Below are 21,291 nucleotides of genomic sequence, written 5' to 3'. Positions count from 1 at the left end.
TCAGAGACAGTCTGGATGCTGTGCAGACACTGTTCAGCAAAAGCTACAACAGGGGGGTGTTATCAACATGGTTTTGGTCCCCAATCCAAAACACAACACCTTACGGGCTGCTATGAAGAAAATGAGCTCCATCCCAGCCAGACCCCCTACACTGGGTCAAAGCTTTCCAGTGGGGAAGGAGGGCTGAGGTGGAAAGCCTGATCCTCCACAAATGGAGGAGATGGGGCAAGGGAGTAGGTGTCCCAGTGAAGAGAGAAGACCTTGAGCTGGAGCCAGAGGAGCACAGCTGGAGCAGGGATTTGCTCATTTCCCTGGGAAGAGGGGAGGGAAAGGTGGAGGGAGGGAGATGCAGGTGATGATCTTGTGTTAGCCCTCATAAAGAGGAAGTGCTTGTGTCAGTCCAGCCTCTCCACCTGCCTTTGCAGCAAGAGAAGCAAAGGCTTCTCACTCAGCTGCTGAGCTGCTGCATCCCCAGCTGGATCCTGAGGCATGCCTGCAGCAGGGCCTGGCCAGTGGAATGAGGAGACGTGCATGGTTGTACTCGACATGATCCACCCAATAGGAATGGCCCATTTTTCCTTGGCAGTGCAATGAAAGCAGACCTTCATTAGTGGCTGCCATGCAAGATTCATGCTCTTGAAATGTGCACCACTGGGGGAAGATAACTCTAACCCTGGGACCCCACAGCAAGAAAGATGCCCTCGTGATGGCCCTTAGAAAATGTTCACATATTAGGCCAAATATCTTTTCTTATCTCCATCAACAAAGAAATCTTTAACACTTTAACAGCTCCCAAATGTAAGTCTACCAAGGTGTTTATTATCAAGGGAAAAGCAAACCCAAGACATTTTCAACATTGCTATCTAAACAATAGTATTTCTCTAAAAGGACTTTGTTCTTTCTTCCCTCTGCCACTCCACAAGTAGCATGCACGTCTGAAGAACCAATTGGTGTCTAGAGCTTTCCTATTCAAAGGAACAAGAAGTGTCTTTTGCCTGTGCCACCAAGGAAGCTGTGGGTGCAGGCCAGAGCCTTCCGGATTATTTTCCTGGTTGCCTCCCTGACCTCCCTGTTCCGCAGGCTGTAGATGAGGGGATTGACCAGGGGTGTGAGGGCAGTGTAGAAAAAGGAGAACACTTTGTTGAGCTGCCTCAGAGGGCCTCTTCTAGGCACCATGTAGACAAGGATGAGGGTGCCATAGAAAAGAGTGACAATGGTGAGGTGAGAGGAGCAGGTGGAAAAGGCCTTCTGCCTGTCCATGCTGGATGGGATCCTCAGGATGGTAGCTATGATGCACACGTATGAGCCCAGTGTGAAAAGGAAGGGAAAGATTAAGTCCAGGAAGGCAAAGATGAGCCCAATGAATGTCAACACTCTGGTGTCACTGCAGGCAAGCTCCAGCAATGGAGTAAACTCACAGAAGAAGTGGTCAATCGTCTTGGGGCCACAAAACTGCAACTGGGAAAAGAAAACTGTGACTACCACCAGCAGCAGTGATCCCCATAGCCAAGAGGCAGCTGCCAGGTGTACAGAGACCTTCCAGGTCATGAGGCTTGCATAGAGCAAGGGCTGGCATATGGCCAAGTACCGATCATAGGCCATGGCCGCCAGCAGGTAACACTCAGTAGTGGCAAAGGAAGCAAAGAAGTAGAACTGAGCCAGGCAGCTGTGTGCAGAGATGCTGCTGTCCCCAGTCAGGAAGCTGGCCAGCAACCGAGGCAGGATGGTGGAGCTGTAGCAGGTCTCCAAGGAGGACAGATTGCCCAGGAAGAAGTACATGGGGGTGTGCAGGTGCCGGTCTGCCACCACCAGCACAACGATGAGGATGTTCCCAAATACGGTGACTGAGTAGATCATAAGCAAGAGGAGAAAGAGCAGGTTCTGGAGTGTGGGGACATCACTTATTCCCAGCAGCACAAAATCGGTGGATGATGTCCCGTTGTCCCTTTCCCCTTTGGCCATGCAACTTTCCTTATCTTTCAGTTCCTCCAAAGAGGACCTATGAGAAAGAAACACATTTCAGTGTTTACCTTCAATAATTTTTTGTGTAGGGCGTTATTCTCTTCACATGAGTTTGTGTTTCATGCCTCGTGAAAGTAGAAAAACAAATGTTCTTCCTGATAGGTAAAGAATGCTCAACCCAGAAGGCCGTCTGCAGATTCTAGAGGCCATCTGCCCAATGGAAGTTCTTCTTTCTCACTGTGCAATAAATCTATGATATGCATTTGCTCACACAGAAACACATAACTTTCATACGCCTGTGGAAGATGTGCTATAGGTGTTGAGGATCAACATCCTTCTTCTCTCAGGAAAGACAAAGTGTGCCAGAGAAAATAAACCCTGCTCTCCAAAAAAGCCCAGTGTGTGAAGCATCATGGCAGACACCACCCTTCCGCCAAAGCAAGGGATGGGCACATTGCAGGTGAGTGGCCACAGCTCTCGGAAACACTCCCATGAGGAGGAAAGGATTCCCACCCCACTCCTTCCCCACCACCCAACAGGCAAATCCCTCCTATTGAGAAAGCGCAAGTCAGGAGTTACTGCCTCAGATGACCAAAGCACTGTGCTGGGGGACTGCCAGAGAGCATGCTGAAAACCACATTGCGGGTCAAAATGTGGCATAAAAAGTGACAAGGAAGGGATCAAAAAAACCCCAAAATAGGGAAGGGGTTACTGGGAGTGAGCCAAGGCACATGGGAGAGGTTGTGCAGGGAGGAAGGATGGGAGGGCAAAAGGAGCCAAGTCCAGGCTCTCCTCAGTGGTTCCAAGAAGAAAGAACACATTGAAATACAGGAAATTGGAATTTAAAGATAGCGTGGTGAAATACTGGAAGAGCTGCCCAGAGAGGCTGCAGAGGTTTCATCCCTGTGGCTATTAAAAACTTGACTGGGCATGGTCCTGAGCCACCTGCCTCAGCTGACTCTGCTTTTAGGAAGCGGGGGCTGAACAGGCTGATATGCTGGGGTGGCTTCCAAGCCCAGCCGCTCTGTGACTCTGTGACTGGGAGCTGCTGGGCAGAACCTGTTGCTTCACATTTTTCCCTCACGAGCAGTGGTTCCTGAGGGGTTTGAGGATGCCTGCCTGCAGATCCCAGCCCAGCAGCAGGACTTCGGCATGGCCAGCTGTGCTTGAGGGGCTGCCTGGGCAAGCAGGACATTAAGCGGGGTGTCCGCAGGGTGCTGGGGCTGAGGTGGGATACGATCAGGGTCAGGGGCGTTGGCAATGCCAGGACATGCCTCAGCGCATGATTGGAGAAAGCTCATGCCCAACAAACACAGCTCTGTGCAACAGCAGTGCCCTCCAAGGGCCTCACACCCACCTCTTGGGCTGGAATGCACTTATTCCAGCGGTGATAATCAAAGGAACTGTGCCGAGAGTTTGCCAAAAACTATTCAGAATGCCTGATACCCCCAGCCCTCTCCACTGCAGGGGAGTGACAAAGCTGAGAGCTGGAAAAAAACCCAAAAACTACATGGTCATAATCCTAATTCTGAGAGTGAGAAAACATATAAAACCCATCAACAACAACAACAAAAAAAATAACCAAATCTTGAGACAATTGAAGTAGCCCCGTGAAGGATGAAGTGAAGGGCACAGGCAATGTGGCCCCACACAACCTACCCAAATGCTCTCCCGCCTTCCCAGCTAAGGAAGGAAAGTGTCCCGGGGCTGTCCCTGGGATGTCACTGTGCAGAGCCGGGGGCCCGGGTTTTTCTGGTGGAAGGTGGAAGCTGGGGTGGGAAGACATGCAGGAAAGGACGGGGCTGAAACTCTTATCTCGATGCTCTCATTTATTGTCTTTGAAGACCCAGCAGCCTGACTAATAACACTCAGACCTAAACAGCCCCCCGCACACCCATCACAAACCTGCAGTCCTCGTCATGAAGCACTGACATCAGCTCTGATGGATCATGGCAATGAAGTCCAAGTTCAGCGTCTTACCTTCTGCCTCTTCCTTACCATGACCTTCACTTCTTGGACCTCACCACAAGCCCTGAACCAGGGCTCATTCCTCAGTCTGCCCTTGCCCTCTTCTCCCAGCAGCTGTTAAGGTGAGTCTCCAGCAGCACCTGAAGGCTCCCTCATCTCTCAAGTCTGCCCGGGTTTATAGCAGAAAGGAGACTCTAAAGGTTTCCACTGTAGCGTGTCGCCCCTGAGGATTTGCAGAGAGTAGAATCAGTATAATTGTCTCCCTGGTGGGATGGAAGCTCTGAGATGGTGGAGACTGTGTCAACAGCCTCAGGCACTGCTGACCCCCCAGAAACACGATGTAAACTGAGGCAGGGAAACTGAACCAGGAGCTGCTCTGAATTTGGTGAGCAGAACAAGAAAATCCCCAGAAATTGCACTCACCTCAGTTCCCTTCAGATGACTGCATCAGCTCACAGAGCATGAGAAAGCCTCAGACCTTCTGAGGCAGAGGGACCTGCTTTGTTGGCAGCTGAAGGCAGCAGAGTGGTGGGTATGTCCTTCCAGATAGGAGTCCTCTCTCCTGCACAGGAGGTGCACAGGGGCCTCCCTTGCTCCTTTGCTAGCCAAGGGGAGCAAGTGGGCATGGCTCCTTTCAGTCCTGGTGGGCTTCCACTTTGGGAGAACCCTCTCCTGTTCCTCTGCCCTGGCTGGAAAGGCAGGAGAGGGAGGCCCAAAGGACACAGATGTTTGTGCTTTTGCTCCCATGGACATGAGATATCGAATCACAGTTTATCTTGGGAGCCTCACACTGAAAGGAAGGTGCTGGGGGTCCCAGTCCAAGCTGGGCACATTCACTCCTCATCCAGTTGGTGGTGGTCCAGGAAGAGGGGGAACTCCTTTGCCAGCACAGTTTATGGCCTTTCTTTGGACATTCATTGCTTTTGGTGCGTTTCTCTCTCCATGCAGAGACTGCACATACCCAAAGGCCTCAGACGCAGCCCCAGGAGCCCATGCCCAGGCTATCCCATCCCATTTCTATTTGTTGACTCCCACCTCTATGGTGTTTGCCCTCCAGCTGGAGCCCACCCTTCCCATCTAATCCAGCTGCCAGTGGAGCCCTGAGTGGGCTCCCTCAGCTCACTGCTTTGGAACCTTCACTGCACAGGCTGCACTCAGGCAATGGTGCATGGTGGCAATGGAGACAGCTTCTTTCCTGCTCCTGCCTCCCACCTGGCTGTGTCCTCTGCAGGAAAGCTCATCTGAAGAGCTATGGGCCTGAGAACCTGCCATCTGCTCCCACTGAGCCAACCAGGTTCTTTGCCAGGAACGCTCTGACCACATGATGTATGGGAAGGAGGAGAAGTTTTATTCAATATCACAGCTGTAATTTGGGCTTAAGGTACTAATTAAGCTACAGCTCTGACCTGTCACACTCTTACAACTTCTTAAAGAGAGGTTCAGCATTTACGTAGCCAATCGTTGGGCTAAGCCACACACACACCTCCTGGTTAGTCTGTCAGGGGCCCAGGAGCTGCAAAGCCTCACCAATAGCTCTCTCCTCACCGAACTGTTTGTGGTGTTAAACATTCTCAAGGTTTTTGACTCCTTGCGAGGCTAAGGGAATGACAGCTGAGGACGACACTGGCTTCCACAACCATGACCTGCTCTTGGTCACCATAGTTGGCCCATCGGGCAGCTGTGCTATAAAGACCCACCTCCCGAGCTGTGTCCAAACACCATCCAGAAACCTCAACGATTGTCTGCACACTGTTGTGCTTCCTTTCCAGTCAACACCAGGTCATTACAGACCCCTTCGGGGGGCACATAAGGCCTGAGAAACTAAGGAAAATTATGCTCACACTTGGCACATAAGGCCATTTTGCAAGGTCATGAGCCCTCTGGTCTTCTTTTCTCTCACAACAACGTCACCCTTACCAGCCTCTCCCCTTACCCTCAGCCATAAGGGCTCACTCCATTTGTCGGTCCCATAGAGGAGCTCCACATATCTAAGCATATCTCCTTCGCACTGACAGCTCTCCCCTCCTGATCTTTCCAGCCTGTCTCTCATGATCATCCTCTGCCCATTCATCACAGCACCCCAGTCACGTGGGCTGTCCCAACACACCTCCGTTGTTATTCCCCTCAAGTGAATGAAGAGATGGCACGTGGGACTCCTCCTGCCTGTGCCCCAAGCTGAGGGCACCGGTGCATGTCTGGGCTGCGGCACCAGGGCTGAGAGTGGACTTGCCATGGGGAAACCTGCTACCAAGCCTCCAAGACCTCATGTGTGCACAGTCTTTGCTCCACGGCAGAGACACGCTGGAGTGGATGGCGGATGGCAATGTAAGGAAGAAATCAGGTGCCCACACAAAGAGCGAACTGTGCTTTCCCCGAAGCCAGAGAGAAACGGGGATGGGCTGTTCAGTCGGAGCAGAAGAGGAGCCTGCTGTCTGTGGTGTCTCTGCAGGCCTGAGGGGCTGTGGTGGAGCAGAAGCTGATGTCAGGAAGGAAGAGATGATGTTGAAAATGTCCTTGGGAGTGGACGTGCTGTGGTACAGGCAAACTGTGAAAATCATTGGCCTCATCCATGATTCTATCATCAAGGGGATGGTTAAATGATGGGGGAAACCCCATCAGGGTTTGAGAGGGAATGCACTTGAGTGGAGACCCTGGTGTGATGTTCTTTGTATTCATGCAGTTCCCTGCATCTACTGGGTAGGGAACAGGCACACCTTCTGTCACTGCAGTGATGGGCTTCAGTCAGTGGATGGAGTTCCTCTATAGGACCTGAGCCGTCCGTGTCAGCTGTGTGCACTTGTGCTGGAGAGCCCTGGCATCTCACGTAGCACTGCAGGCCTGTATTTGGCCATGAAATTGAGATGCAGTTGCCCTGAATTCAGTTACGTAATAAAGAGATGCACATGAGACCATTGTCATTATACTCAAAGGACATGGAGAAAATACAGCTGGTGGAGAACAGAAAGAGAGAGACTTCTCTCCCCCAATGGCACATGACTCCATCTGGTCAGCTGAAGACCTCTATAGGCTGTCCTGGACAAAAGCAATAGTTACAGGTTCAGTTTTTGTACGTGTGGGCATCTGCTGTCATTTCAGTTGGCCAAAAGAATTTCCTACCAGCCCCAACAAAATGTCCCCAGACGCTGCCCTGTCTCTATGAACTGCTCCATTAGAGCTTTCAGCTTCCAGCATCCATGTTGGTCCCCTCTGGCACTTCACATGTCACCAGGGGTGTGTGTGTCTGAACAGCTCACTCCTGGCCTCCACCTCCAGTAATTACAATGGGAGATGAAAGAAGGAACTCCCCTGCAGGAGCCTATTTTGGGCACATCTGAACTGGGGCAAGAGGAATCCCACCACCTGTGGGGTTGTGGCAGTCGTGGGAGGAGCTGAGTCCCCTTCCAGCCTCAGGACTACAAACCCAGAAGGAGGTGCCTTGATTGACGCAGCTGCATCCCTTCTTTCAGCAGGGTGAAGAAGATCCCTCCCTGGCACTGTCTGGGTGTCCTGTCTAATGATGAGACAAGGAAAGGTGATATTTAGAGCTAACTCTGTCCCGGAGAGGAGAAATGAAACTGCTGGAAGTCAGAGTCTCTTCCCGGATGAAGGAGGGAACATCAGTGATTGCTTCAGCCTCTTTCACAGGAGATTCCCCTGGAGCCCCAGGGACACCTCAAGGGAGCCCAGAGGGGGCACAGAAAGTGCCGCCTTGGCCTGGTCCTCTGCTGCTGAGCTGGGCCGGGCTCCTGGGACGGAGAGAGCTCACGGCAAGTGGGAGCACTGCCGAGAGGCGGCTCTGCCCAGGAGCAGCTCCCCGGAAAAGCACAGCAGGGCTGAGGCACTGCCTGCAGGCGCTGAAGAGACACGAGAGAAGTGAGAGAGAGTTAAAGGCAGTGTGGAGTTGGAGGATGGTGAGAGTTCACTGGGGGAGAAATCTGCTCAGCGCTGAACACAGTAAGTCTCTGGCTGCCGGTCAATGAAAATGAGCGTAGATAGGATGTGGCGGGGCGGCGCTCAGAGTATTTGAGTGTGGAGAAGGACGCGCTGCAGAGCAGGGCTTCCCTGCTGCACCATCAGAGGGACGGGCATGCCGGCCGCCTTCTCCCGGGGACGGCTGCAGGGCTGTGCGGGTGGGTGTGCAGCCAAGGGTGCTCAGCTCTGTCCTGCTGAGCAGGGTCCCTGTGCCCCAGGGGCTGTGTGCCAGGGCAGGGACCCTGCCACCTGCCAGGGGCAGCACTCAGCCTGTCCGGGGAGCTCTTCATGGCACTGCGGGGAGAAGCTGCGGGTGGAAGGAGCGATCCCCAGCAGGGCAGGGCAGGGCAGGATCTTTCTGCTGTCAAGAGGGTGCTGCGTGGGGCAGGGCTGCTCACACCCCCAGATCACCCCCAGGGTGTTCCCGAGGGGACTTTTCAAGGGGAATATTTATGAGGGTAACCTGAAAGTGAAGGAGTCTGTGCTTTGACTTTTCTACTCTGGGTGGGCTGCGTGATGAAGGAGGAATTAAAATTCAACTTTCAGGTTTGGGTGGGGAACAGAGACTCTTCAGCTGTTATGCTGAAAGATGCAAAAGTCTTGGGGAAGCAACACAAACACCAACTTCCCTCTGCCTCAGCTTACAGAGAGCTCCAGCATCGTCTCTGCAGGCTCTCCCTCACCTTGCATGCCTTTGCAGAGAACCCTGCTGATGCTCCTTCTTCCTCCCCCTCCTGTCTGTGCCGCCCTTGGGCTTCCCCTCAACTTGCCGGGGAGTGGGGTTTCAGCTGCAGCTCAGACACCGACCCTGTGGGTCCTGCCATGCAGATCTGCACTCTGTAAGTGAATCCTCCTTTCTCCACTGTCCTCTGTTTCTTTGGGGACATAATATGACAGTGTGAACATGCTCCAGGTCAAACAAAGAGTGAATGTGCTCCAGGTCAAACCAAGCACAAAGGAGCCAGGAACAAGGCTGATGGACAGACCAGCTCTCCTCACTCTGCTCTAAGCCACAGGCAATGCTTTTGCATCTCCCCAGATGCAGCAGTTCACTCAGACTACAGGAAAGATGCTGACAGTTTCATCTCTGAAATAATATTCCCCTGGTAATCTTATGATTATGAGTGGCTAAAATCTGACTTAAATTGTGAATGGGAAAGCTAAATCCCCACCTTGCCCCGTTGCAGAGTAGAATAGAGTACTCTGGAGCACACAGTGGAGCCTGAGCTCCTCGTGGCACACTCCAACAGCAACCAAAGGAGCTCCAGAAATGGAGCTGAACAAAGGTGCTACTAAGGAATAAGACAACTGGAGCGTTTCTATGAGAAATAATGAGTTATATTGCAAAATGTTTGTCCTAACCTGGCAATAACTTCTCTTCCTTGGGCAGCTCCCTGTGAAGCTGATGTCCAACAGCAGTTCCACCACTGAGTTCCTCCTCCTGGCATTCGCAGACACACGGGAGCTGCAGCTCTTGCACTTCTGGCTCTTCCTGGGCAACGGCCTCATCATCACTGCCATCGCCTGCGACCATCACCTCCACACTCCCATGTACTTCTTCCTCCTCAACCTTTCCCTCCTCGACCTGGGCTCCATCTCCACCACTCTCCCAAAATCCATGGCCAATTCCCTGTGGGACACCAGGGCCATCTCCTACTCGGGTTGTGCTGCTCAAGTTTTTCTCTTTTTCTTTCTGATGTCAGCAGAGTATTTTCTTCTCACTGTCATGGCCTACGACCGCTACGTGGCCATCTGCAAACCCCTGCACTATGGGACCCTCCTGGGCAGCAGAGCTTGTGTCCACATGGCAGCAGCTGCCTGGGGCAGTGGGTTTCTCTATTCTCTAATGCACACAGGGAATACTTTTTCACTACCACTTTGCCATAGCAATGCTGTGGACCAGTTCTTCTGTGAAATCCCCCAGATCCTCAAGCTTTCCTGCTCAGACTCAAAACTCAGGGAAGTTGGGCTTCTGTTGGCTAGTGCTTTTCCTTTTTTTGGATGTTTTGTTTTCATTGTGGTGTCCTATGTGCAGATCTTCAGGGCCGTGCTGAGGATGTCCTCGGAGCAGGGACAGCACAAAGCCTTCTCCACGTGCCTCCCTCACCTGACTGTAGTCACCCTGTTTATCAGCACTGGTGTATTTGCATACCTGAAGCCCCCCTCCATCTCGTCCTCATCCCTGGATCTGGTGCTGGCAGTTCTGTACTCGGTGGTGCCTCCAGCAGTGAACCCCCTCATCTACAGCATGAGGAACCGGGAGCTCAAGGATGCCCTGAGGCAATGGATTAGACATTTTTTCAGTAGCCACAAACTGCGTACCTTCCTCTGCAAATGATTCCCAGTGTGTCTTGTGATGGGCCAAGCCTTGCATTCCTTCCCTTTTTTTTCCTCCTTTTTGTCTTTTTTTCCCCTTGTGATGATCTTTTCTGAAAAGAAATTCTTTTACTCATCCTGTCGTGTTAAGTATCCACCTGTCTTGTGTGACCCAGAGACTTTGGGTAAAATAAGAGTCAGGCTCTCTTTGTATTTAAAGAAAAAAATAAAATGAGGCAGCTGCAACTTCTTTTTGTGAGACCCACCATCAGCAGAGTATGAATGAGTGGGAAATGAAGAGACCTTTCTGGCTGCAGCAGCCTGGGGCAGGCCGCTCTGTCACCGGGGCAGCAGGAGCTGCCTGAGGATCCCCAGGGCCAGGGCTCTTGTACTGGCCTGGGGAGAGGGGGTGGCCCAGAGGGGCTGCCGACCTCTCCGAATAGCCTGGAGAGGAGGACACAGGGTGGCACTGACTGCCTTGTCCTTGTGCCACAGATGCCCCCCATCTCTGGGGCTGGCCCTGCTCTGCCCCCCAGCAGCTGCTGTGCCCTCCCGAGGGGCTGGGGCTCTGGAGTGAGTTCCCAGAGCTCTGCAGCACCCTGGGGCAGGCACTGCTGTGGGGCCATCTCTGGGATGGAGAGAGGCCAGGGGACCTGGGAGAGAGCTGGGATGGAGCCGGGCTGGGCTAGAAAGTGCCCAGGAGTAAAAATCCTCAGTGTCTGGCTTGTCCTGTGTGACCACGCAGGGTGAGGAGTCACACCAGAGCAATTGTGGTGCAGAGCCAGGGCTTGGGGAAGGGCTCAAAGGCGTGGAGGTGCAGGAGAGAGAAGGCTGGTCTGTGCCCTTGGTGGCATAGACACACTGGGAAGATGGCCCAGGGCCTTTGTTACCCCCCAGTCTGGCTCACCGACCATCTCCAGTGCCTGTATCAGGAGAACGTCCAGCCTTGCCCCAGCTCTCTCCTGGCCCAGACCCCAGTAGACTCTCAAACAGGGCTGTCTGTGAATCCCCACATGGGACGTGGCTGGGACTGGGCAAGAACTGGGTACTGAGGAGCTTCAAAATATGATGATGTTGTAGTAACACTGACGTAAACCAGAAAAACGGAATGTAAAATGTAATTGAAGCAACCAAGGAAACCTGCTGCTGCTCAAGTCTTCTGTACTGCCCCAACCCTATTTCATTATTTACCTAAGATTAAAAAGAGGAATAGTAATTAGACGTGATTTATTTACAATTCAATTAAGGAACATACCAGCAGACAATGTAGCATTGTTGATAAGCAGGGTATTCCTGTCAAGAGAGTGATGAACTGTAGGCCTGGTCAGCAAACCCAGAAAACCACTTGGAACTGCCAAGATCAGAGGAGAAGTGGATAAAAGGTAATTCCGGCAGGGGGAGACCACGACCACTGACTCATTGACCACCTAGGTGGTTTCAAAACCAAAAGTACAAGTTAACCAATGTTCAGAACAAGATACCAGAGTGAAACACAACTGTCTTGTCTATACTTTTGATGAGCAGCCAACTACTTCACTCCATCAATATTACCATCAGGATGGGCTCAGTGTGAACTCTCCCTGGATTGCAGGCGGACAGCACGGCAGGTGACTCTCCCCTTGAGCAGGGACGCCTCTCAAGGTTAGAGATTCCTTATCTGAGACTGAGAGATCCTTCCTTACCCAAGGCGGAGAGATCCCTTAACCACGATGGATCCTCAGTAAGTGACTGATAGCATGCTGAATTAATACTCTGACACACTGCGAATCCATATAGCTACCCACATATTATTAATGTTGTAAGAATAATTCCATTAGACACGAACCATCGACCAAATCTGAGACTAAGATTGGATCCAGCCAGACCTAGGCTTCAAAAAGGAGTTTAGAAAGCAAGGGGTCCACACTGAACCTTGTTACTCAACGGAAATGTCATAGAACCATAGAATCATAGAATTGTCTAGGTTGGAAGGGACCTTTAAGATCATTGATTCCAACCATCAAACTAACACTGCCAAAACCACCACTAAACCACTAAACTATGTCCCTAAGCACAATGTCTACCCGTCTTTTAAATACCTGCAGGGATGGTGATTCCACCACTTCCCTGGGCATTGTATTCCACAAAATGACAACCCTTTCTGTGAAGACATTTTTCCTAATATCCAAACCTCCTCTGTCATAACTTGCAGCCATTTCCTCTTGTCTTCTCGCTTATTACTTGGGAGAAGAGTTTGACTCCCCCTTGCTACAACCTCCTATGGGAAAATAATGGAAGACTGGCGAGGAGGATTGTAAACACGCTCAAGTGACTCCCACTTGGGCTGCTGGACAACACATGTATCACACTAATTGTTGTTCAGCCTTGAGTGCTCACAAGTAGAACATCCACACTTAGATAACGTAAGCCTGGGATGGACTCAGGGACACCTTATCTGGCATACCTGAGATCACTGCCTTGTTGTTGAAGAAGCTCAAAGCACAGTGGAAAACTACCACTACTTGAACCCTTGAAAAGCAGGTGAGAACAGCAAGTCGAAGCTCACACGCTCCTGCTAACAAGGACTTTCTCCTGCTCTGCGGTGCCTGCATGCCCTGCTCGCGTCCCTCTGCCCGGGTGTTACTTTGGAGATTCCCTGATTTGCGTGGTATTGAGTTTAAATTGGTTCTTTGTCTTTCACCCGTGGTTTTGTGGTTGTTCCTGTGTCCAGCCCGAGTCGGCTCACACATCTCCTTTCAGGTAGTTTTAGAGACTGATAATGTCTCCCCTCAGCCACCTTTTCTCCAGGCTAAACAAACCCAGTTCCTTCAGACACTCCTCATAACACTTCTTCTCCAGACCCCTCACCAGCTTCGTTGCACTTCTCTTGACATGCTCCAGTACCTCAATGTCTTTCTTGTAGCAAGGGGCCCAAAACTGAACAAAGTACTTGAGACGGGGGGGCAATCACTGCCCTCATCCTGCTGGCCTCACTAATCCCGATACAGGCCAGGATGCTTTTGGCCCTCTTGGCCACCTGGGACACTGCTGGCTCATATTCAGCCGGCTGTCAACCAACACCCGCCCCCTCCCCCAGGTCCTTTTCTGCTGGGCAGCTTTCCAGCCACTCGTCCCCAAGCCTGTAGTGCTGCATGAGGTTGTTGTGACCCAAGGGCAGGACTTGGCCTTGTTGAACCTCATACCATTGTTCTCAGCCCATGGATCAAGCCTGTCCAGATACCACTTTAGAGCCATCCTACCCTCAGGCAGACCAATACTCCCGCCTAACTTCCTGTCGTCTGCAAACTCACTGAGGGTGCTTCCATCATTTTCATTCAGAGTAGACCTTGGGAGGTCTGTAGTCACACTTCCTACACAAAGCAGCGTCAGGTATTCAGCCAGACCTGCTGGCTCAGGGCTTGATCCAGTTGAGTATTGAAAACCTCCAAGAATGGAGGACTGCATGACTTCTCAGGGTGACCAGCGCTTGTTCCAATGCTTGGGTGGCCGCATGGTGAAGAGGATGAGCCCCCCCTGCTGTGGTTCCCTTCAGCCTCCTCCATGCTGAACAAACCCAGCTTCCTCAGACTTCCCTCACAAGGAAAGTGATCCAGCCCCACCCATCCCCAAGAATTTTTAGGGCCCTTCCCCAGACCTGCTCCACTTGCCCACACCTTTTCAGTACTGGGGGTGCCAAAGCTAGACAAGGTATTCTGGATGTGCCCTAATGAATGCCATGTAGAGGGGGAGAGTCCCTTCCCTCAGTCTCCTGGCCGTGCTCCTGCTCCTATAGACCAAGGTGCTCTTGGCCTTCATGGCTGCCAGGGCATATGGCTGCCTCCTGTCCAGCCTGCTGCCCAACGAGACATTTCCCACAGGGCTGCTCCCCAGCCAGGCAGCCCTCAGCCTTTGCCTTTGCCAAGGTTAGTCTACTGACGGGGCAGAAGCTGGCATCTGTCCTTGTGGGATTTCATGATGTTCCTGACAATATGTGCTCCTTCTTGTGTTTGCTCTTGACTTCCCTTGCAACCAACAACTCCAGGTTTTGAGGTTTGCCTTCTCAAAAAACACACCCATGACACAAAGGCAATAAATATCAATCCCTTTTCTGTGGCCTGTCCCTGCTTTCACCTCCTTTTGGCTGCTTTGTGTCCCCTGTCAGTGCCCTGTCCCTTCGCTGGCCCAGCCCTGCTGCCCTAAATGTGGTCCCATGCCCCCCCTGCACAGAAACCCCACGGGGCAGTTGTGTTCGGGGTGGGGAGATGTCCCCTGACACAGTTCCGATGTCAGCCTTCAATGCTCTCTGATGTCCCCATCAGCTTTGGCTGCCTCGCCCAGTGCCTGGTCCCTGTGCGGCCCCACTGGTGCCCCATGCAGGGATTCGCACTCAGCCCTGCTCTGGAGGACACCAAATCAAAGGGAGCAGATGCTACATCAGAGGGCAGGGCTGCCATCCAGAGGGACCTAGCTAGGCTGGAGCGATGGGCTGATAGGGACATTACGACAGCCAACAAGTACAAATCCAAGGTCCTGCCCCTCGATTTGGGTAGCCCGCTGCAATGACAGAGGCTACGGACTGCCTGGCTGGCTTTCAGCTCTGATACAAGGCCCTGGATTGTAGGTATCCTGGGCTGTATAAGCAGGAGCACAGCCAGGGGAAATCTTTATCCCTCTCTGCTCAGCTCTTGTCAGACCACATTCAGAATGTTTCCCAGGTTTTAACTTCTTACAATTCAAGAGAGGCATCGATAAACTGGAAGCAGTTTATCTGGAACCAGGAAGATTTACAGAAAGCCTCTGGGTGAGACAGACAGGCTTTCTGTCCCTGGAGAAGTGGGATGAATGCAATAACTCATGCATGACCATGATTATCAAGGAAAAAACACCCAAAGCATACCACCTGTCTAAGATAAACTGGAGATGACTTGTGCATTTCACTGCTTCTGAAGTACCACCGGTAGGATGAGTTTATTCAACGAGTCTTTCAGCTCCTTGTTCCTCATGCTGTAGATGAGGGGGTTCACTGCTGGAGACACTACTGAGTATGCAACAGTAACCACCACATCCAGAGTTGGGGAGGAGATGGAGGGGGGCTTCAGGTAGGCAAGCATTAAAGTGCTGATGAACAGGAAGACAACGGCCAGGTGAGGGAGGCACGTGGAAAAGGCTTTGTGCCGTCCCTGCTCTGAGGGCATCCTCAGCACCACCCTGAAGATCTGCACATAGGACAGCATGATGAAAACAAAACAAGCAAAGATTAAAAATGCACTAACTGCAATTAGCCCGGCTTCTCTGAGGTTTAAGTCTGAGCAGGAGAGCTTGAGGAGGAGCGGAATCTCACAGAAGAACTGGTTCACAGCATTGCCTTTGCAGAGTGGTATTGAAAATGTGGTAACAGTGTGCAGAACAGAATTGAGAAAGCCACTGCCCCAGGCAGCTGCTGCCATGTGGACACAAGCTGTGCTGCCCAGGAGGGTCTCGTAGTGCAGAGGTTTGCAGATGGCAACATAGCGGTCATAGGCCATGATGGTGAGAAGGGAATATTCTGCTCCAATCAAGAAGACCAGCAGAAAGACTTGTGCAGCACACCCCCCATAGGAGATGGTCCTGGTGTCCCAGAGGGAATTGGCCATGGCTTTAGGGACAGTGGTGGAGATGGAGCCCAGGTCGAGGAGGGAGAGGTTGAGGAGGAAGAAGTACATGGGGGTATGGAGGCGGTGGTCGCAGGCGATGACAGTGATGATGAGGCCGTTGCCCAGGAGGGCAGCCAGGTAGATGCCCAGGAAGAGCCAGAAGTGCAAGAGCTGCAGCTCCCGTGTGTCTGCGAATGCCAGCAGGAGGAACTGGGTGATGGAGCTGCTGTTGGCCATCTGTTGCCTCTTGCCACAGGGTCGTGTCCAGTGAGGAAAAGACAGTGACGAGTTAGGGTATACCTCTCTGAGGAAAACCTACTTCATTTTTTTTAGAAATCCCTCAAAATGCCTCTGTCTTTTCACTAACACGTTTGTGCAGCTCCCTTTTCCTTGAGCTGCGACTGGTACTGGCTGAGGCTGCCAGGAGAGCAGGGGTGCTGCTGAGGGCTCTGGAGAAGTCAGTTGTGCCATGCAGCAAATGTTCAACAGGAACACAGGGTGATTTCAGATGAAATCTGCTTCTGATAGAGAAGAGCTTTTTACCATTGTTGCTCCCAATTCACTCAACTACAGCATAGAACTCTGGAGATTTTGATTTGTTTAATTTGTTCGAGTTGCCCCACCACAATGGAGGATTGTTTTTAAAACAGATTTTTTTTTGCATTTCTGCTGTACTGGAAGTGAAATATTGTGGGTCCTGAGATGTAAAGGGGCTGTCCCTTAGTGTTGAGTGAGGAGATGTGTCTTCTCCAGGGGGCTCCCAGATGACACAGAGATGCTATGGCAGAGTGGTGAGCTGATGGAGAGCAGCCTGCAGCCCAGCAGCCCCTCCCACCCCCAAGAAAGAGAGGAATATCCTAAAGATGGGGTGTCCTGAGGTGGGGGTGGAGGGCGGTGGGGGTGTATGTGAACTCAGTCCCAGACCCTCCCATGGCAGCGCTCAGAGCCTGCAGTCGGTGGGAAAAGGCAGCACAGAGAGCCGGGGAAACATGGAGAAATGCCTCAATGTCCCTGCCAAGGCAGGCAGGACAGGGACAGGCAGATGGTCACTCAGGAATTTCTCCTCCCCAGGGGTGGGGCTGCTGAGGAGGCTACTCAGGCAGAAAAGCCACAGCCTGGAGGGCAGAGGCTCTGCTGGGTGGGAGAGGAGAAAGAGGCTTTGCTCTGGGGAAGGCTTCTGCCCTGCTGGGGATGGCAGGAAGGTGCCCAAATCCCCCCTCCCTCGGCATTTCTGGTAGCAGCACCCTCTCCCTCCCTCCCTACGTCTCTCTTTCCTAAACCTGTCCCTGCTGGGAGCTGCTTCTCTGTCCCCACCTCTGTGCCCCCTCATCACTCACAGACCTCATCCCACCCTTTGCGGGCTCAGCTCTGCTTTGCAGACACCTCCCAAAGGAGGGGCACTGCCCATGGGCATCTCCACGGTAGCAGGAGCCAACCAGCATGTCACAAAGCCTGAGGAAGCTGGAAAGGGGATGCTGGTGCTATGTGCAGACTGATGGGTGCTGAAGGCACTTGCTGAGGTTCCTCGTAAACCTCAGAGTGGTGGCTTAGGAGCCCCAGCCCTTTTCTAAGCCAGCCAGCCTTATCTCCATTCCCATGCAGACAAACCAGCGAAAACTCCAAGCACAGCTTCAAGAAAGAACAGGCTTGAGCAAGACAAGGCTGCCCTGGTCATACTCATGTAAAGTCCCCTCCAGACAAGTCTCGGTTGTGAGCAGGGGCTAAGAGCAGCCCTGACCCACCCATCACCCCCTTGACAGGCAGAAGGACCCTGCCCTGCCGTGGGTCACTCCGTCTACCCAGAGCTTCTCCCTGCAGCGCCGTGGGGAGCTCCCTGGGCAGGCTGAGTGCTGAGCCCGGCGGCAGCAGCAGAGTCCCTGACGCGGCATACAGCTCCCAGGGGTGGAGAGACACAGCTCTGAAGGACAGCCCGGGGCACCCTGGGCTGCACCCCGTGGCTTCCCACCCCAGCAGCCATCCTTGGCAGAAGGGAGGTGGCATGCCCTGTCCTTCTGGCTATTTTGGCAGCTAATAACGGCTCCAGAAAATATCCTCCTCCTCTGCGCTAGAGAAGCCGGCAGAAACACTGAGACACATCCTCCCAGCCATGAGCTGGGCCAGCTCTAGAGGAGCCCTCCAGGGTTCTCCTCTGCCTTGCCCTGCAGCCAGAGACTTACCATGTTAAGGGCAGGTGGAGGATTTCTCCTGCAGTGAGATTTAAGCTGTCTTCCCGCTTCAGAGAGCTGTTGAAATCGTGTTATCTCCTTTCCCCTTGTCACCTGCAGGCAGTGCCCCCGGCCCTGCTGGGCTTTGCAGAGGAGCTGCTCCTGGGCAGAGCTGTCTCAGCGCAGCACTGCCCGGTTGCCACCAGCTCCCCCTGTCCTAGGAGCCTGGATCAGCTCAGGAGAAGAGACCCAGCCCAAGGGGTCACTGTCTCCGCCCCAGCTCCCTGGAGATATCCCTGGTGTTCCAGGTCACCCCTGGGGAATGTCCTTTGCAGTCAGCAGAAGGAATCACCAATTGTCCCTCTCTAAAGAGCAGAGAGACTGACTCCAGCAGCATGGTTTGTCACAGCAGAGTGTGGTTGCCTGCAAAGGCTGTAAATGTTCCCCTCTGGAAATGCCATTACTGCCCTAAATGAAAGGACACACAGGGTGGGACAGGGAGGGGTTGGCTTCCCCTGTGCAGGGCAGCGATTCAGCTGAGGGAATGCAGGCGTCTCATCCCAAGCTGGAAGCCCTCGGGCTAAAGCAGTATTCCCTTCCCCCTCATCATCACAGCCATAGCCTGAGACCACCGCCTCCACACCCCCATGTACTCCTTCCTCCTCAGCCTCTCCCTGCTGGACCTTGGCACCATCTCTACCACTCTCCCCAAATCCATGGGCAGTTCCCTCTGGGACACCAGGGCCATCTCTTACACGGGATGTGCTGCACAGGCCTTTCTCTTTGTCTCTTTGGTGTGAGCTTAGTGCGCTCTTCTCACTGTCACGGTGTAACAGAGTTAATTTTCTTTCTAATTTTTGCTGTGTTTTCAGACTGGGTATGAAAGGAATGTCAATGATGCGTATTGGTTTAGCTGTTGCTAAGTGATGTCTATACTGGTCAAGGATTTTTATCAGCTTCCCACAGAATCTGGGAAGAGGCACATACATAACATGATGATGTCATGCTCAGTGTGTAAATGGAGGTTTGCTGGTGCAAAGAATCTGTGATTTCCGCTTGGATTGCTCTGGGAAACCAATTCACCAGGCAGCAAGAGCGACATGTGCCTGGCATATTCTTCTACCATTCTTGTTAGGGTTATTTTCCTTTATTGTTCTATTAAACTGTCTTTATCTTAATCCACAAGGGTGGTTTTTTTCCCCTTTCTCATCTTTTTCTCTCTCTTCTCCCTACCCCTCTAGGGTAGAAGGGGGGCTGAGAGAGAGGCTGCCTGGTCCTATTTGCTGGCTGGCCTGAAAACATGACACAAGGCCTACGACCACTAGGTTGCCATCTGCAAACCCTTGTCCTGTGAGACCCTGATGAGCAGCAGGACTTGTGTCAAAATGACAACAGCAGCCTGGCGCAGCAGTTTTTTCCATGCTCTGCTGCACAACGCTAATATATTTTTCCATACCAGTCCACCAAGGCAATGCCATGGACCAGTTCTTCTGATAAATTCCCAAAGACCCTCAAGCTTTCCTGCTCAGAATGCCACCTCAGGGAGGTTGGGGTCTTGGGTTTAGTCTCTGTTTAGCTTTTCATACAATCATAGCACCATCTAGGTTGGAAGGGACCTTCAAGATCATCAAGTCCAACCATCAAACTAACACTGCCAAAGCCACCACTAAACCATGGCCCTCAGCACCACATCTACCGGTCTTTTAAATACCTCCAGGGGTGGTGATTACATCACTTCCATCTCTGAAGACGTTTTTCCTAATGCCCAGTCTAAACCTCCCCTGGCGCAACTTGAAGATGTTTCCTCTTGTGCCATCACTTGTTACTTGGGAGAAGAGACCGACCCCCACCTTTCTACAACCTCCTTTCAGGTAATTATAGAGAGAGATAAAGCCTCCTCCAAGCCTCCTTTTCTCCTGACTAAACAACCCCAGTTCCCTCAGCTGCACCTCATAAGACGTTCTCTAGACCCCTCACCAGCTTGGTTGCCCTTCTCCGGACACTCTTCAGCACCTAAAGGCCTTTCTTGAAGTGCACGGCCCAAAACTGAACAAAGTATTTGATGTGGGACGTCACCAGTGACGAGTACAGGGGAATCACTGCCCTAGTCCTGCTGGCCACGCTATTCCTCATACAGGCAAGGATGCTCTTGGCCTTCTTGGGCTTTTAGGTGTTTTGTTTCATTGTGCTGTCCTGTGTGCAGGTCTTCAGGGCCATGCCCAAGATCCCTTCCAAGCAGGGACAGCACAATGCCTTTTCCACAGTCTGTGCCTCACCTGTCCATGGTCTCCCTTTTTGTCAGCACCTCAGCTCTTGCCTACTGGAAACCTCCCTCCATCTCCTCCTTGGTTCACAAACCAAAACTTGGATTCATCTCATCTCAGCTAAGACATTAGCCTCTTGTGTTCTGGTGTCTGACCCAAAACCTTCTACCCTTCTCTAAGCAGGGCTGCCTACAGCCCGTTGCCCATGACCCTGTCCAGACAGCTTTTGAATGTCTCCAAGCAGGGAGAGGCCACAACCTCTCTGGACACCCCGTGCCAGCGCTCAGTCACCCTCACTGTCAAAAAGTGTTTCCAGATGTTCAGAGGGAACCTCCTGTGTTTCAGGTTGTGCCCGTTACCTCTGGTCTTGTCACTGGGCAAGAGTGAAAAGAGCTTGTCTCTGCCTTTACACCCTCCCTTCAGAGGTGCCTTCCACCCACAACCGTTCTGGCATTCTGCGATTCCCTGTGAGTTAGCCAAGGGTCAGCCTTCCCTGCTCCATAGTTTCCCTCTGGTCTCGGGGGAGACTGATTGCTGAAGGCTGGTCTTACCAGTAAAGATGGAGGTGAAGAAGGCACTGGCTCCTTTGGACTTTGCCATGTCCTTCATCACCTGCTTCCTTGTCCCATTAAACAGAGGGGCTGAAGTCCAGGGCTCTGGTCCTGCCTGTTGCCCCACTCCCTCTTTGCGGGACCCTGAATTCCACCAACTCATGGTCACTGCAGCCAAGGCTGCCCGTAGCCTTCACTTCCCCAACCAGTCCTTCCTTTTTCTTTATAAGTCGGAGGTTTAGCACGGCATCTCTGATATCAGCTCCCTGCCCTGTCCCTCCAAAACCTCACAATCCTTCCCCTCCTTCTACCTCCTGGGAAACATGAGTGAGGCTTACAAGAGGGGTTGAAGAGGAAGGGAGATTGAGGGACAGGATGAGGGAGTTGGGTTAGGGTTTAGGCTTGAGGCACGTGGTGAGGGTTTCAGCTTTGGCATTAGTGTTCAGGGAAGGGCTAAAGATGAGAGCTCCAGGTTAGGTGT

The 21,291-nt window shown here is 52.4% G+C and overlaps 1 protein-coding gene across 1 annotated transcript; it reads right to left on the bottom strand.

Annotated features, from left to right (window-relative positions):
* Positions 1-969: 969 nt before the first annotated feature.
* Positions 970-20,973, bottom strand: LOC309683954 (olfactory receptor 5AP2-like; the record flags this gene model as incomplete). Its single annotated transcript, XM_082499924.1, has 4 exons — positions 970-1,999; positions 15,136-15,290; positions 15,471-15,562; positions 20,811-20,973. 4 exons carry the CDS (start codon positions 20,971-20,973, stop codon positions 970-972), a joined length of 1,440 nt encoding a protein of 479 aa, XP_082356050.1.
* Between the last annotated feature and the right edge of the window lie 318 nt (positions 20,974-21,291).

This window comes from Vanellus vanellus (assembly GCF_965231255.1).
Source record: "Vanellus vanellus genome assembly, contig: HAP1_SCAFFOLD_35, whole genome shotgun sequence".
Taxonomy (NCBI): Eukaryota; Metazoa; Chordata; class Aves; order Charadriiformes; family Charadriidae; genus Vanellus; species Vanellus vanellus.
The sequence above is the reverse complement of the archived record's forward strand: the minus strand, read 5'-3'. Positions and strand labels throughout refer to the sequence as shown.